This window comes from Neovison vison, chromosome 12 (genome assembly GCF_020171115.1).
Source record: "Neovison vison isolate M4711 chromosome 12, ASM_NN_V1, whole genome shotgun sequence".
NCBI classification, from domain to species: Eukaryota; Metazoa; Chordata; class Mammalia; order Carnivora; family Mustelidae; genus Neogale; species Neogale vison.
The window spans coordinates 118,659,032-118,675,847 of record NC_058102.1 but is presented as its reverse complement, the minus strand read 5'-3'; the positions used below and the strand labels follow the sequence as shown (position 1 = coordinate 118,675,847).

At 45.2% G+C, this 16,816-nt stretch overlaps 1 protein-coding gene across 10 annotated transcripts in view; it reads left to right on the top strand.

The window, feature by feature from the left end:
• The window catches only part of SVIL (supervillin), a 122,630-nt gene extending 107,847 nt beyond the window's left edge, over window positions 1-14,783 (top strand). For all 10 annotated transcript variants that reach the window (XM_044227666.1, XM_044227667.1, XM_044227661.1 and 7 more), the window contains 9 exons: window positions 1,369-1,520; window positions 4,224-4,329; window positions 4,949-5,156; window positions 7,043-7,176; window positions 8,609-8,764; window positions 10,159-10,302; window positions 11,298-11,422; window positions 13,531-13,686; window positions 13,784-14,783. In XM_044227666.1, the coding sequence (XP_044083601.1) occupies window positions 1,369-1,520; window positions 4,224-4,329; window positions 4,949-5,156; window positions 7,043-7,176; window positions 8,609-8,764; window positions 10,159-10,302; window positions 11,298-11,422; window positions 13,531-13,686; window positions 13,784-13,870 (1,268 nt within the window). In that variant the 3' untranslated portion in view covers window positions 13,871-14,783. The remainder of the gene's footprint in view (window positions 1-1,368; window positions 1,521-4,223; window positions 4,330-4,948; window positions 5,157-7,042; window positions 7,177-8,608; window positions 8,765-10,158; window positions 10,303-11,297; window positions 11,423-13,530; window positions 13,687-13,783) is intronic.
• Window positions 14,784-16,816: the final 2,033 nt, after the last annotated feature.

Genomic DNA, 16,816 nt, shown 5'->3' with positions numbered 1-16,816 from the left:
AAGGAATATTATAATCATTTATGAAAACAGTTTATAGAGTACTTTGCTCAAGGGCCAAAAAATCAAATAAATATGGCCCTGGTCTCTTAAGAACTTAAGATAAATGAGCTTTCTTCTTACCTTCAAACTCCAAGACGGCTGTGATGTTATAAATGGGTTCGGAGGTGAGAAAAATTGAGTTCATACAGAAACAGAGAATCCAGTTATCATCTTTAAATTTCAACAAGTGTGGGGGCTATAACTGTTTTCTCCCCCTGTGGACCACCACTATCTGGGACCACCCAGGCAGGCATTTTGAGGTAACAGCTTAGTCTCCTGACCTCATTCCAGAATGGTCTGCCTGCACGTCCTGTCATCTTGTCATCGGTTGCCTTCTCAGAGAGGCCTTCCCTCAATAGGGAATCCCATCGGTATTCACCCTGCCCTGGGTTACGTACCCTTGTCTGTCTTCCTCAGAGCACTTGGGACTCTCTGAAACTGTCTTGCTCATCTGTTGGTCAGCATGAAAGCAGGGGGTTGGTGTGTCTTGCTTATCCTGGTATTGTGAAGAGGCCCCGGCCCTCTGTAGGTGCTCAGTGACTATCTGCTGAATGAATGAATGAATGAATGAATGAGAGGAGTCTGGAGTGCAGTATAAACCTGAAAGTAGTGAGGCAAGGTCTGAAATGCGGCCATTTTAAAACAACTACTTGACCAGTGAACTTTCCTCCCCCGCTCTTTCATGAGATCTGTGTCCTGGGTGCTGGTAATGTTGACCAATGTGCCTGGGAGGTGTCGTACAGTAAGGACAGCAGGCACTCCATCCTGGCTGCCATCCTGGGGACAGATACAATTGAAATCCCAGATTCGTTTATGGAAGTGATATGTCAGCAATAGAGCTCTTCCATTTCTGACAGAACTTGGAAACTTCAGAGTTTTTTTTTTTTTTTTAACTTGAATCATTTTCACAGACTAAATTTTTCCCTTTGTGCTTAAAGCTGGCCCAGCTGTTGTTTTTAATATCTTTTCTCTACTGGCTAATCTTATGCCAAAAAAATGGCATGATATGGAAAACGCATTTGTGTCTTTGGGAGGCCTGCTCTGGCAGCCGCCATATTTTTCTGTCACACACTTGGAGTTATCTGCCTTCCTGTAGGATGACAGGTGTTTTTCTCAGGGTATCAAGAAGGCAAGATCATTTTTTTCTCCAGCTTGGAGGTTTGGGATCAGTTAACTAGAAGAAAGATGGTTTTTCTCCTCAGCCCCGTGGCCAAAAGCTATTTCTTCACAGTTTGTCCTCACGGAGCCTGGAGAAGAAAGCCATATATTTGCTCTTCTTTTGGCTTCTCAGCTGTTTACCTCACCCTCTTGGTTTCTGTATGTTTGCAGTGGGAAGTCGACAAAAGGGAGAGCACTCAGTGCGGGTGGCTGGCAAGGAGAAATGTGTCTACTTCTTCTGGCAAGGCCGGCAGTCGACCGTGAGTGAGAAGGGCACGTCGGCTCTGATGACCGTGGAGCTGGATGAGGAGAGGGGTGCCCAGGTAAGTTCTAGAAAGTGGCTGCCCCCATGGAGGAGAGTCTTAGCCTTCCTGAGGAGCTCCAGGGGGCGTGGTCTGGCCCCCTGAAGAGCCAGTCCAGTGAACAAAAACAGCATCACACAAGCGACGTTTAGTCCTGGCAGGCTCCCCTAGATTCCAGTGGGCTTCCGTAATCATGTCTCCACCGCCTGGCCATCAGTCATGTGCTCTTATATGAGATCTATCTGTAAACAGTAAATCCATAAATCAAGTACAGAGTGCCAGTGAGTGGTGGGTTTGTTTGTTTTTTTTTAAGTTTCAGCTTAACTAATACTCAAGGAATTGTAAACAGAACAAAGAGATACTATTTTCCACTGGTAGAGATTTTGTGAAGAATGGATCCAGGGCAGGTAAGGATTCAGCAGGACACTTCCATTGGGAAGGATAGCTTGAAACAGCCATCCTGAAAGCAAGTTGGCTCAGGGACCTTGAAATTCTCATAAACTTTGATCACTTTTTCTACTTACACAGATCTATCCTAAGGAAATATCAGAGATTAAAATGAAAATTAGTATTGCCATCATCTGCATTCCTCACAGCAGCCTGAGTGATGTTTTTGGATCACGTCAGATCATGTCATTCCCTTTTCCTCCATCACAAATGGACTGCAGTCAAAGCATTCTCCTGGTGGTTTGCTAGCACCTTCGTGTCTGGTCCTGCACACCTTCCCACATCACCTCTCACCCTCACCATGGACAGGGCTGCTTTAGCCTTTTTTTGCCATTCCCTACCCCAGGGCCTTTGCACAGTTTCCCCTTCCCACAATCTCCTCTGTATCCATAGTAACTTTCAACCTCAGAAGATTGAAATCTGTTCAAATGTCACCTATTTTATCCAAATCCCTTCCTATTCTCTGTCCTGTTACTATGTTTTATAGCACTTACATTATTACCACTACTTAAAACCACATAATCAATTTGTCATTTCATTTACATTTTGAACACACTGTGTTTACTTATTTATTATCTGCCTTTTCCTACAAGCATGGAAGAGACAGTGCCTGCTGTTCTTCCCCACCATTATAACCTCAGGGCCTGTGTAATAGCAGTGCCAAGACTTTGTGAACAGTTCTTTTTGATGTTCAGATTATCTTTGCATCAGGTCCCATCCTTTAGGAATTAAGAGTTGACTGTGGGGTCTTGAGAGAACATGATACCATGTACAAATATCTTCACGGTCTTAAATGAGTAGTTAATGATAGCACAAGGGAAGAGAAAGATGAAGTTTTATCAACTTGGATAGGACTGGAGAAGATTATGCTGAGTGAAATAAGTCAAGCACAGAAAGTCAATTATCATATGGTTTCACTTACTTGTGGAACATAAGGAATAACATGGAGGACATTAGGAGAAGGAAAGGAAAAGTGAATTGGGGGAATCGGCAGGCAGGGTTGGGGGGACGAATCACCAGAGTTTGTGGACTCTGGGAAATAAACTGAGGGTTTTGGAGGGGAGGAGTTGGGGGGTTGGGTGAGCCTGTGGTGGGTATTAAGGAGGGCACGTATTGCATGGAACACTGGGTGTGGTACATAAACAATGCATCTTGGAACACTAAACAAATAAAAATTCAAAAAAAAAAAATGGGAAGAGAACAGGAATTTTCTCCAAAATAGATTAACACTCACTTAGCTTTTCCTAAGAGTCGCTTCTCTTCCCTAAAAGATATACCTTTCCTCCTGTAGACCATATAATAATTGTAAATAATTGTTAGAGACCACTGTCTCTTAATTTATTAAGACCACTGTCTTTTAATTTATTCTTAATTATGGGTCATCTCAACTGCCTTTTTAATTTTCGTAAAGGCCAGGTTTTAATCATGCCTTTAAAATCCCCTTTAGAATTTTGAGCCTTAACCTCTCAAGTTTGAGCATCGCTTTTTTTTTTTTTTTTTTTTTTTTTTTTTGGGTCAAGCCAGTGGATATAAGAACATTTCGGACCTATGAAACACTGCTGCAAAATGGCACTTAATTACACAGAACAGGCCCTGAGATTTGCAGGTTAACAGTTGGTGGGGAAATTCTTCCTACCTTTCAGGGTGCCCCAACTGCCAGGCTCAGTCAGCAGTCTCCCATTAAAGGAAACTGTCTAGCAGAAGTGAGAGTGGGTGGAGTCAACCCACACGTTTACTAAGCAGCTACCACCTGCTGGAACATGGTGGTTCACAGGCGAGAGGCAGGCTGTGGTCTGGGGTCAGCAGGCACATGGCTCCGTGAGTGGACTCTGGGCACAGTGGCAAAAGAGACTGTTCTTTCCCCTCCGAATTACTAAGTGATCAGTCGTTTTCCTTACTGAGAAGCAGATTTTGTTTAAAATGTGTTTAAATCAGTCATGTTACATCTCCACCATGGAATACCATTAAAACGTCAAAACTCACGTTTCAAGAGCCTTTGGTGACCGAAAAACATCAAGTGAAGAAAATCAATATAAAGTGACATAAAACAATAGTCCTATTTTTGCTTGGGAAAAACATATACCTGAAAAATACTTGGAAAGGAAAGCTAGGCTCTAGAATTTTTATGGTGGTTATTTGGAGATAGATAATAGTATTATCGCTGGCTTTTGTTTGCACTTCTTGATATTTTCCAGATTTTCTACCATAGGCCTATATTATTTTTAAGACTCTGAAAACCCAGTACGTGTTACTTATTGGAGTATGTTTACCTTGAAGGTCCAGGTTCTGCAGGGAAAGGAGCCCCCCTGCTTTCTGCAGTGTTTCCAAGGGGGGATGGTCGTGCACTCCGGGAGACGGGAGGAGGAGGAAGAAAATGCACAAAGTAAGTCACTTTACTATTGGAATTAGTATTTTCTCCCTCCCCTGAAAGATATTTTTATATAAAAGTGGGGTCAAAGTTAATTTCCTTTTATATAGGTGTGTCTTTACTCCTGAAAGCTTCCTAACGTTGGCCTTGCAAATGAGCTGTATGGGGAGCTCATAGTGGAAACCCACCCCTCCCCCCCACCCCCCACCCCCAGTCCTGTGGAGTTTCATCAGGATACGGCTTTGCATGTAGGAGGCTGGAAGATGATTCCACCTTAAACTGAATTCTCACAATGACTCTGTCTCTTCTTGAGAAGAAAGTTAAGTGGGTTGTCCATTATAAGCTGAGATTTTTGTTAGCCAACATCCCTTCCCCTCCCACAAAGAAAGGGCTTAGTGTCGATGCCGGTTATAGGATTTACTTGGGTATTTACAAATTTTGTAAAAATAGTCTTTCTACATCATAAACCGCTTCTAACTCCCAAAAGTTGTATCTTCTGGGCTACCAGGAGGCTGGCTGCTGCTCCCCCCAGGCTGGGCCGGACTGGGGGGTTGTGTTGGCTGGTGACTGCGGAAGGAGGGCAGCTGTCCCGGCAGCACCCGGCCTAACTCCGTGCCGCTGGTGCCCCCTGCAGGCGAGTGGAGGCTGTACTGTGTGCGAGGAGAAGTGCCCATGGAAGGAAACTTGCTGGAAGTGGCCTGTCACTGTAGTAGCCTGAGGTCCAGGACTTCCATGGTTGTCCTCAACGTAAACAAAGCCCTCATTTACTTGTGGCACGGATGCAAAGCCCAAGCCCACACGAAGGAGGTTGGAAGGACTGCAGCAAATAAAATCAAAGAACAGTGAGTGTTGTGCATGAGGGCCTCTCCAGAATGGGCTTCCCTGTGGGACATGGGCTAAGGCCAGAGGGGAGACCCACCCAGTAGAAGCCCCTTGATGCCCCGGTATACTTAAAGAGACTTCAGCGGCGGTAGTTATGAACCTTGTCAGCTGTCTCTGACGTTCCAAACAGATGTGACACACGACTCCCGTGATACTGCCAACGTGAGGGCTTCCCCAGCGTTCTGAGGCTTCCCCTGCCTCCAGAAAAAGCAGAGGGAGGAGCGAGGGAAATGACCCCAATAAGGGCTTTAGTTTCTTTGTAGGTACAACTGAGCTTTTGAATGAAAAGCCTGGAATCCTTTGTCACTTAAAAATGAGAGCGAATTTCAAACACCTTTTAAGGGTTCAGAGTTTTAGTTCTGCCAGAGCCGTGGAAAGTTCGAAAGCATGGAGCTGAAAAAGAGTTTGGGAGACCACAACCATGCCCGACTCTCAAATGCCCCCCTTTGAGAGGACGACGGCATTTTTGCCTTCTGTAAGGCAGCCACCTGCCAGGGAGTGGTCGGCCCGCCTGGGCCAGTTGTGGAACACAGCACAGCAGGGTCTGGGTTTGGTTCCTGTCCCAGGCAGGCACCCACACTTGGGCAGCTGGCCGAGGAAGCACCCAGTGCAGGGCATTATGCGAGGGCCGCTGGGGAAGGGGGAAAACTGAAGCAGGAAGAGAAGGCCTGCAAGGGAGCGGGCCGTACTGTGCAGTCACCATCTAGAGGAGGTGCAGCCCGAGCTCGGTGGGCTCCACAGACAACCAGCGAGAGCCCAGCCTCGCCCCGGCATTCGGGGGTTGCCTAGTACTCCCTCAGGCTGAGCCTCGGGAGGACGGTGGTAACATATGAACGGTAAAAGTGAAAAGTTTCCAGGGCCGCAGTATGCCACCAAAGTGTCATCGGGTCCAGTCCGTGCTCTGGGCCCCAGGGCAGTATGGCAAGTGGGGTGGGGAGGGCAGGTTTCCCTTGGGACTGCTCACAAAGCCCGCACCCCGGGAGCAGGTGGAGAGGAGCACGCAGGCCAGTGCCCTTGGCAACGGGCAGCCTATTGGGAAACCACACATCTCTCCAGACCCCGTTGTGTGCACTGGGGAGAAGGGAGGGGCGATAACCAACCTTCAGTGAGGTAGTCAGAGTCCTCCCTGGTCCATCGGCTTTTCCCTCTCGGGCCCCTGAGAAAAAAACAAAACAATGAACTCCCTCACTCATTCACTCAGTAGGTGCCATTGAGAACGTACTTGGTGCCCAGCCCAGATTTAGGGACCAGGGACTTGGCTAGTGAACAAACCCAAGTCTCTGTCCCCATGAAGCTTATCATAAGCTAGCAGGAGAGGACAAGGAATAGTCAGTATGTATGTTGATACATCAAAATGTGTATCACTTTCATTACATCTTACGTGTAATCATACATTCTTCTCTGAGGGCCCAGCCAGTCCTCCTCATTGCTCCCCAAGCCCCCCTCCCCCACACTCAGAAACCACAAAGCCCGTTTTCATTCGTTAGGAAGAAATGTTTTAAGTTAGAAGAAGAGAGATGGTGAACTTGTCTGTAGATTTAGTCTTGAATAATTTTGCACTGCCAACACTTCAGGGCTTATTTAAACCAAAACAAAACAGGGGCGCCTGGGTGGCTCAGTGGGTTAAAGCCTCTGCCTTTGGCTCAGGTCATGATCCCAGGGTCCTGGGATCGAGCCCTGCATGGGGCACTCTGCTCAGCGGGGAACCTGCTTCCTCCTCTCTCTCTGCCTGCCTCTTTGCCTACCTGTGAGCTCTGTCTGTCAAATAAATAAATAAAATCTTTTAAAAAATAAATAAAAGAAAAATTTAAAAAAAAAAAAAACCTACTAGATTTTCTCCACGCAGATGTCCCCTGGAAGCAGGACTGCATAGTAGCAGCAAAGTGACAATACATGAGTGTGACGAGGGATCTGAGCCCCTGGGCTTCTGGGATGCTTTAGGAAGGAGAGATAGGAAAGCCTACGACTGTATGCTTCAAGGTAAGAGAATGTTCTGTTGCCTTCCGTCACTAATTTAGTCAATACATGTTTATTGAGCCTGTACTATGTACAACACCCAATGAATCAGACCTAGGCTAGGTCCTCACAGGCCTACAACAGTAAGGATGCTAAATAATATGCAAGACAGGTATAATGCCAAATAAAACTTTCTGTGGGTCCTAAAAGAGGTACAAATGAAGGAGGCTGAGAGTTGAAAAAAGAGGTTCCGCCCGGAAAATTATGCGTGGTCCCACAGAAAACGCGGCATTTAAACAGAGCCTTGAAGGTTAAGTATGACTTGAAGAGAGGGCAGAAGAAGATTCCAAGAAACCAGCTGAGCAATGACACACCATAACCCTGTGGAACCAGATGCTTTTGGTGTGGCCAACGTCCTTAGCACTGGGATGTAATGGAGTTCAGCAGAGAGAAGTTGAAAAAGAAACTCAGTCCCTTATAATCACCTCTCTCAAAGAGAACCAGAATTAACATTTCTCTGTGTGATCCATACATATCTGTATTGAAGAAAATTTTGGATAGCACTATATAGTTTTATACCCTGATTTTCCCCTTTATTATAAACAATTTCTCAAGGTGTTCATTAGACTTCTGTGGCCACAGGGTATTCCATGAAAATGGCATATTGCCATTTTCTACTTAACCTCTTTTAGTTTGATTTTAGATTAGAGAGCTGTTTCCAATTTTTCCTCATTATACAATAAATGTGAATAAGTTTAAAATAAATATCTGCATTTATTTCTAGTTAATTTCCTAGATACAGAATTGCTATGGTAAAGGTAGAAAAGATTTAGAGTACATATCAACAGGGTGCCCCAGGACATTGGCACCAAGTTCCCTTCACACCAGCAATATTATACATACAATATACATATACACGGACTGTGCATTTTCCAGTACAGAGACTCAGTAGGTCACCTTTTCCTCTTGGCCAAATTTAGTGGGGCAAACTGATACCTAAGCACTGTTTTAACTTAGTGTTTTAAGTTGGAAATACTGTGAAATACTTTAATTTTTTTTAGTCATTTGTATTTCTACTTTGGCAAATGTTTTAGTTTTGCCTTTTGCACAATTTATTAGGAAATTTATCTTTATTATATTCCTTTATATACTAAAGATAGTAGCAGGTTTCTGTATTTCTCATGTTGTCACCTGCCTTTTCATTTTGTTTGGGTTTTTTTTTTCTGGCAATGAAAATTTTCATTTTTGTACTGCCAACACATAACTCCTTTCTCCTTTCATTATTTCCTTTAGAATTATGATTAAAAAGGCCTTCCCACCTCCAAGTTCAGACAAATCTTACCATCCTCGCACTAATTTTTGGATTATTTTATGTTTTATGTTAATTCTCCAATCCATCTAGGATGTACTTCTGTGCATATTTTGTCTTCAGCTTTGTTCTCTTTTCTTTTCAAAGATCCTGGAAATTTTAACTTCACACCCCGCCTGTTCATCCTCAGCAGTTCCTCTGGTGATTTCGCAGCCACGGAATTCATGTACCCTGCCCGAGACCCCTCCGTGGTCAATTCGATGCCCTTCCTGCAGGAAGATCTTTATAGTGCCCCACAGCCAGGTATGGCCGTGGAAGGGGACATCGTGCCCTGAGCCGCAGAAGATGCACCTTCCAAAGGGCCTTTTTATTTGAAGCTCTTATTTAGTAAACAGTTTTTATTTGCCAAGTACACTGGCAAGAAACTTTATGTTACCTCATTTCATCCTCACACCTACCCTCAAAGGAAGGGCACATCAACCGTACATTACAGCCTAAGAAACTGAGACCCAGTTAACCGACCTATTTGGGTAGGTTAGGTAAGAATAAGCTGAGAGGTCGGGAATCCATGCTGTTCTTCCAGGCTCCCCTCAGTCTTGTTGCTTCATGGTCTGCAATTGGCTGTCAAGTTTTCGTTCAAGACAGGAAGAAGGCGTAGGGAAAAGGGCAGGGATGGCCATGTCTCTCCCTTTTATCAGATAAAGCAAAAGCTTTCCCAGAAGCCCCGGCTGTCTTCTGCTTACATCCCATTGGCCAGAGCTCTGTCACATGACCACCCTCTGCTGCAAGAGAGCCTGGGAAAGTGAGTGGTTGGGGAGCAAGGGAGTCAGAGCACCAGCTGAGTCAGCCAAAGAACCGTGCCTGCCAAGGCTGGAGGGTAGGGCTGAGGTTCCCGCCCGTGTCTTCTGATCCCGAGGTCAGGGCTGTTTCCACTTGACCTCAACCTCAAGACAGAACCTCTGTGCTCTTGTTCTGGTTGGGACAGTCACAGTCACCAGAGAGTGGGCTACATGCATGGACCCTCCAGCCCTCCTGCAGTCAACTCTTGGGGCTTTTCACATGCATCATGTGCACAGCATCCTGAAACGCACATTAGGGAGGGACTTAGGTCAGGCAGACCTGGCAAGTGCGAGAGCCCCTTGGCCATATGGAGTAAGAGCGTGACCACTGGATGAGAAGAAGCGAGGAGGAAGAGGCAGAGCACATCTACTTACAGCCCACTTTTCTCACAAAGAACCCTGAACTTGGTCGCTTACGATGCAGTCATGTGGGGCATGGACATCAGTGACCTACAGAGCAAGGGAGATGCACTCTCCAGTTTGTAAACTGCTCTCAGGAGATACACAGTGCTCACAGGCCCCCGAGTGGCATGTGCGCTGTTCCTCTGCTCAGCTCACTGCCAGTTCCAGAAGGGCCGCTGGCAGGCCAGCAGCCGAAGAGGGACAGGAGGAGAGAGGATGCAGGGAGAGGGAAGGGAAGAGGCCAGCGTCACAGATGCCACCTCTGTGCCCAGAGGCTTGTTCTGATCAAATGTTCAAAGGGCTGAGGCATCACAAACACCCTTTGGCCCGTGCCAAAGGTATTCTGCCCCCCTGACAAAAGCAGTAGGGAGGGAAGACCTCCATTGGGTTTGGGGAAGAGTGAACTGGAAGCATCCAAGGAGGCCCTGATTGTCTGCTCTGCCCTTGCCCTCACAGCTCTTTTCCTTGTTGACAATCACCATGAGGTGTACCTCTGGCAAGGCTGGTGGCCCATTGAGAACAAGATCACCGGTTCAGCCCGCATTCGCTGGGCCTCCGACCGGAAGAGCGCCATGGAGACAGTTCTCCGGTACTGCAAAGGTGAGGGTCACGGCACAAGCTTGAACCACCGCATGTGGGGATCTTGATATGGCTGGCAGACAGTGATGAAGCCAAGTAATTTTGTAAGGCTTCTTAATTTTGAGATTAGTGTGTTCTTGGCTATCAGCCTAAATGAGAATTCATTTTTCTCTTTTAGATAACTGGGCCATCTAAGTCGCTACCCTCAAGGTCAAAGACTACATTATAGAATACCCTGGACTGGTTAAAACCCTTTTGCCCTGGGAATGAACCATGCTGAGGACATGAGGGCCTCCTCCTATCCCTACCCCCCACACACCACGGAGCGTCACACTGTCTGAGAGTGGAAAGCTCCCCCACACAGGCTGGAGAGCCAATGGCAACCTTTTTATCATTCACTATTATTTTTAGTGTTATATCTTAAAAAAAGAAATCTGTAGTGAACTCATGGCTTTTAACTATACCATCCACCTAAAATTTATAGCATTTTTTATGAAGTGAAAAATGCCCTTAGTTTCTTATCTTAATTTTTCAGGTTTCATGGATTAGTTTCACTGAGTTTGTACAGCTGATTCTCTCTTGAAAAGCTTGTCGGTAATAAGTAACACATTTCCACCCAATGTTTAAGTTAGAGTGGCTTATAAAATGCTGTCATTAGCTGTTTAACTGTCATTGAACCTAAGGCTGCATCAGGAAGGCAGAGGCATTCTCTACAAGTGAGCACAAGAGAAAGAAAATGTCTTACCCAAAAGCCATGGAGAGAGGCTTTCTCCCATCCAGAGTTCTAGAAGCATTTTGTCAGACTCAGGTCAATTACCTGCAGTTTTATGCATCATTATATGCATGAAATTGACATTTTGTATAAACATCATCCATGTGTTATTATGAACTACTCATAACTTGCATTTTAACCATAAGGGAGCCAAACAAGAAAAGCTTTCAAAGAAAATCAAAGAAAGCCCATTTCTTCAGACCAAACCCTGGGTGTCCTGACCTTGCCTTCTGTGTACCTACAGGAAAAAACATCAAGAGGCCACCCCCCAAGTCTTACCTTATCCATGCTGGTCTGGAGCCCCTGACCTTCACCAACATGTTCCCCAGCTGGGAGCACAGAGAGGACATCGCCGAGATCACAGAACTGGTGAGCGCGCTTTCTCTCCCCGTGAAGGTAGCTCCCCGCTGTACAGGTTGTAGGTTGACTCTACTTTTGGGGAAAAGCATCAATTGCATTTTCGAAATGGGAAAACATTTTTTCTTTTACAACACATTAACGAGTCTACATAGAATTTGCTCAGGAATAGAAGAAATCATTTGAACTATTTTGCTTAATTTTCTATACTTGGTGCTCAAGTTAAAAGAACTTAAAAGCAAAGATGAGGGCGCCTGGGTGGCTCAGTGGGTTAAAGCCTTTGCCTTTGGTTCAGGTCATGGTCTCAGGGTCCTGAGAACGAGCCCCGCATTGGGCTCTGCTCAGCAGGGAGCCTGCTTCCTCCTCTCTCTCTGCCTGCCTCTCTGCCTGCTTGTGATCTCTGTCAAATAAATAAATAAAATCTTAAAGAAAAAAACAGCAAAGGTGAACTTAATTACTGTGCAGAATATACATAAGTAAAAGCTGCCATCTTTTCCTTCTATTAGCTAAAAATCTGTCGCTTTTCAAGGTCTGTATAAGGCACAACAAAATCCTCTTGTTTCAGACATTAACCTTGTGTTAGAGGAGACATGAAATAAACCCGTGATGGATTAACCTGCTCAAATAACAGAGTGAATGAATGTATCGCGAGTCATTCCTGATAAGCAGTGTTAATAGCCCATTAATAGTCTTTAATGACACCAGCTGGTGTTAGCACATGAAGCATTTATCATAACCCTTATTTGCTAAAACATACTATTAACTATAACGTCATAATTTCCAACCACATAGGGAAAAAAAAAAGCTTAGTACAGCTTTGTCGAAATTCTTAAGTTAGGAGTTTTTTACATTGCCAGCAGTAGGAATTCCAAGGGGTTTTTTTGTTGTTGTTGTTGTTTGTTTGTTTTGTTTTGCTTTGGTAAGGAAATCAGTTTGTTCCATTTCAGTTTTCTTACTGTGTAGGAAAGCTGCTGTTCCAGGGGAGAGGTCATGGCATTTTATGGGAGGTCTGAACAGGTTTAAAGAAAGAGAATTCACTGCTGTTTAACAATGGATATTTAGTGCAAGGGCATGTTTGTTCAAGCGGCCCTGCTGAGCCTCATCGCTCTCTAGAACCAAGTGGACTGGGTCCGCACGGGGAGGTGCCTGACAGTCCTGGCAGAGGCTGCATTCACCATAAACGTGCAGTCCACACGAGGGACGACGCATATGGTCATGGCCTCCCACAGTCTGCGTTGAAGGCAGTAATCCCCCTCTTGCCTGCATCTGCTGGAGGTCGTGGGCTTGGAGCAGTGTGCAGACACCAACCTGTAGTAATAACCCGACTGCCAGGTGCCTGCTGTGCGCCAGGCACGGCTCCAAGCTCTTGACGTGTATTTTCTCATTTATTTTCACAGTAGTCTATTAAGATGCATCTTCGTGTTATCCCTGTTTTTCCAGGGAAGGAGCGAGGCCCAGAAACCTGCCATAGCTTGTCCCTGGTCTCAGATGCAGGCTTGCTCCAAAACCCCCTCCGTGATCACTAGTCTGTGCCTTCATCAGTGAATCTGGCAGCGCCGTTAGTCATTCATTCCCGCCACTTAGAAGGAGGGCAGCCAATCTGGGATTCCAGGTTTAACACCAGAAGATCATTTACATGGAATAACCTGTTCAGATTATATGCACAGAGCGATTTTTGTTGTTGTTGTTTTTAATCTAGATTCAACAGCATATTCTAGATGCATTTGCTTATCTTTTTCTATTCCAGATTGAGAAATCGGGCTGATAGGAGAGGATATGATTCCTTTTAAGGTTATTTTTAAAAGACTTTTAAACAAATTCCATTATTTGAATGTTTCTAGTGTTCACAGAGTTCAAATTTAATAATCTTGTGCCATAATTCACTCATGTGATGGGTCCCTAAACGTTTTTCCGAGGCAGCCCCAAGGCAGGATTTATTTGGTAGGGGTGAAGAGACATCTAAAAGTCAGGAGGACTGTGAGGCTTTGGGCAAGTCCTTTCCATATCAGAGCCTGCTTCCGCCCCAGCGAGCCCCTGAGGCTGTGTGTGCCCAGGTGCGCGGGAACATTGTGCACGGGCAGGGCATGAAGATCTCTCTGCTCCCTCCTCCTCTTCTCTAGGATACAGAAGTTTCCAATCAAATCACCCTTGTGGAAGATGTGTTAGCCAAGCTCTGTAAAACCATTTACCCCCTGGCCGATCTGCTGGCCAGGCCACTGCCCGAGGGAGTTGATCCTCTGAAGCTTGAGATTTATCTCACGGATGAAGACTTCGAGGTAAGCTGGTCTTCCCGGGGGCTGGCATTTAAGCACTCCCAGGGGTTGGCTGGGAGTGCTCCTCCTCACCCACGGGGCGTTTCTCCCCCTTTTGCAGTTTGCACTAGACATGACGAGAGAGGAGTACAACACACTGCCTGCCTGGAAGCAGGTGAACCTGAAGAAAGCAAAGGGTCTGTTCTGAGCAGGAGAGATGCTGGAGGGACCTCTGTCGTCACTTTCAATACCGCTGGACCAGGGAAATGGGTATTTTTTTTTTCTTGGACTGGTATTTTTAAAAAAAAAAACAACAAAGATTTTTTAAATCAGAGTTTTCCAAAACCTGAAGTGATCAGCTCTACTGCTTGTCCCGGATTTGTGCATTTTGTAAATGTTTAAGCGAGCCCTTTGGAAACGTTCTTTCCATGATTCAGCAGGTGATGTTAATAAAGGCGTCCCCCATGTGCACATGCGCGGCGGTTCCCGCGCTGCCCGCCGCGTCCTGTGGGCTGCCTACCTTTTTTTGGAAGCAATTCTCTTTCTAAAGCGTTATTTTGATAGTTTGTGGGTTCTAAAATATATATATTTATATAAACACCATATAAATCAAATACATATTTAACAAAGCAGTATGTATTCATTCACTCTTAAGATATGTTTTTCTTTTGGTGTCAAAATAATTTTAAAAGGTAGATGGAGTCGCTTCTGTGGCATTAGCTCGGGCACCCCTCCGTATTTTCACACACGTTCAGAAACGTCTCCTTCAGCATTAGGTCTGACTTGTTCTGAGTGCTGCTTCTGGTGCTAAAATGAACAAATGAATTTGTACTTCCTGGCATGGGCTCTGAAGACTCTGTGCGAATCCACCTCTCTACCTTAATATCTCCCCAAAATGTATAGTGCCTTGTTTTTATGTACAGTTTATATACAGAAAAGTTTGCTCTGCATTTTTTGATGATGGTTTGGAACAATTATCTCCAATTTTACTCTCAAATAGTAGAAAGGAAAAAAAAAATCTCAAATTTCTAACACCTGTTGTAAACATGAAACATGTCATTTTGCGATACAGAACTCCAAAATAAAAGCTTCAAGAATAAACACAGTAATCGATTGATTCACATTGGATCCCAGGCATGGTCCTTTCTGAACAATGTGGGGTTTTCTTTGTAAATGTTAACCTAATATCAGTATTTTTCTATGAAATATTAACCACTATAACTTTTCATTTAGTTTAGGGCCAGATTTTTTTTTTTAATAGGGTCACATAACTGAATAGATTTTGGACCTGTAACATTCGTTCTGAGTAGTAGACTGAAGATAGGTTTTTGCAAATCATCCCTCAACTGAAGCTTTTTACCCTGAAACTGTTTTTGCATTTCTTACTTAGGATCTCAGTGTCTTTTTAAGAATGGGAAATCTAAAAATGAGAAAACTCCCCACAGGCTCCTGTATTCATAAAATCCCATAACTGTGGTTTTGAATGAATACCAGAAACCTGCTGTGAATTGTTGTCCTACCCACCCAGCCCTGTTTTGGTCTCAGTCTTAACACATCGCATAACAGCACATTGGCTTTACACATTGTCACTTAACGTTGCTTGTGTGTCCTAACCCTGGGACTCCAGGTCAGCAGCCTATCACCTGCTCCCCGGCCCACTGCTTGGAGACTGTGGGATGTTGGACAGTCACTGAACTTTCTCACCTTGATTGCCTCAGTTTGGGGGGGGGAAAAAAGAGTCATTACTAGCTATCCTGCCCACTTCTGAGGATTGGTTCTTGGGGAGGATCAAGCAGAAGCTCTTTGGATATTTCAAGTGCTGATGCCTGCCATCATCATTTTTCTTCTAGATGTTTCCATTACAGGAGCTGAAATAGGAAAGCTTCGGTGGTGAAGTAAAGTAGTGTAGTCACACACCGCGGAATTACAGATTAACCCAGAATGAGTAGAACCTTCCAAAGAAATCAAAGTAGAGGGGAAAGGAGATGGGGACATTCAGAATTAGTGTCCCGTAGGCAGAACGCAAAGAGGAACAGGGGCTCAGAGCAGGTAAGCCAACCGGGCGAGTTTCCAAAGGACAGAGGCAGGGCAACCGTTCAGAGTCACCCAGATCCCTGCGTACACAGATGCAGCTCAGGTTGCTGGGAGGGCTTCAGTGGACAGCCTGCTGAGGCAGCAGATAAGATCGGTGTCATCAGCGGTGTAGACAGGGTGCCGGCAATCGGCTTCCTGCCTCTTCTCTGTAACGGGGGTGCCCATCTCGTATACCTACTGACTTCCTGTTTGCCTCTCTTCATCTGAGTCATTTCCTGCATCTCTTTCCTGCTTACAGACCCGGATCCTCTCTTCCTTGGTTTTTCTATTGCTTTTCCCTTCACAGCGGCAACTTTGGAACTTTGCATACGGCGGGAAGGACCCAGCCTAAAAACTGGAATTGCTGAATCTGAGCAACTCAGCCGATGAGTTGCTCCAGCGTTCCAGGCCTTTCTCTATAGCCGCTCCAGAAGCAAACCACCCTGGGGTCCGTGTATTAAACACGGCAGAGTCGTGTAGCTGTCTTAATTTTTGACTTTTGAACCAAAGGACTTCAGAAGAGAGGAGTGCTTGTTTGGGTTGGGATTGCTGTCAGAGCTGCAGTGGGACTCAAGACTGCCACGTGTGTTCCGAGGCGATGGAGGAACTGCACGAATGCCATCAGTTTCCAGAGGACAGAGACCACTGTCCCTGTTCCTCTTAGGCCGTGCACAGGTCAGGGTCAGGGAAATCTGGCTCAAAGACCCACATCTTTCCCTCTTTATTTTAAAACTTTGGCCCCATGTCTAGAGCTCCCATTTTGCTAAAAGAAGATGCATTCCGAAACAGCTTGACAATCTATACCCATGTTGGTCTTTACTTTTGTCATTTTTTTTTCCTGATTATAAAAGTAACACTTCTGTCCATACAGAGACTTACACATGAACGTTCATAGCATTATTCATAATAGCACAAGCCCACAAACCCAGATGTCCACTGACTAGAAATGGATAAATATGGTGTGTCCGTGCAAAGGAATATTCTCTAACGACGTGGAGAGCGAACTGATACACACTTCCACATGGTAAACCTCAAAAACACCATCAAGCCAAAGAAACCGGTACGAAAGGCCACCTGTTAC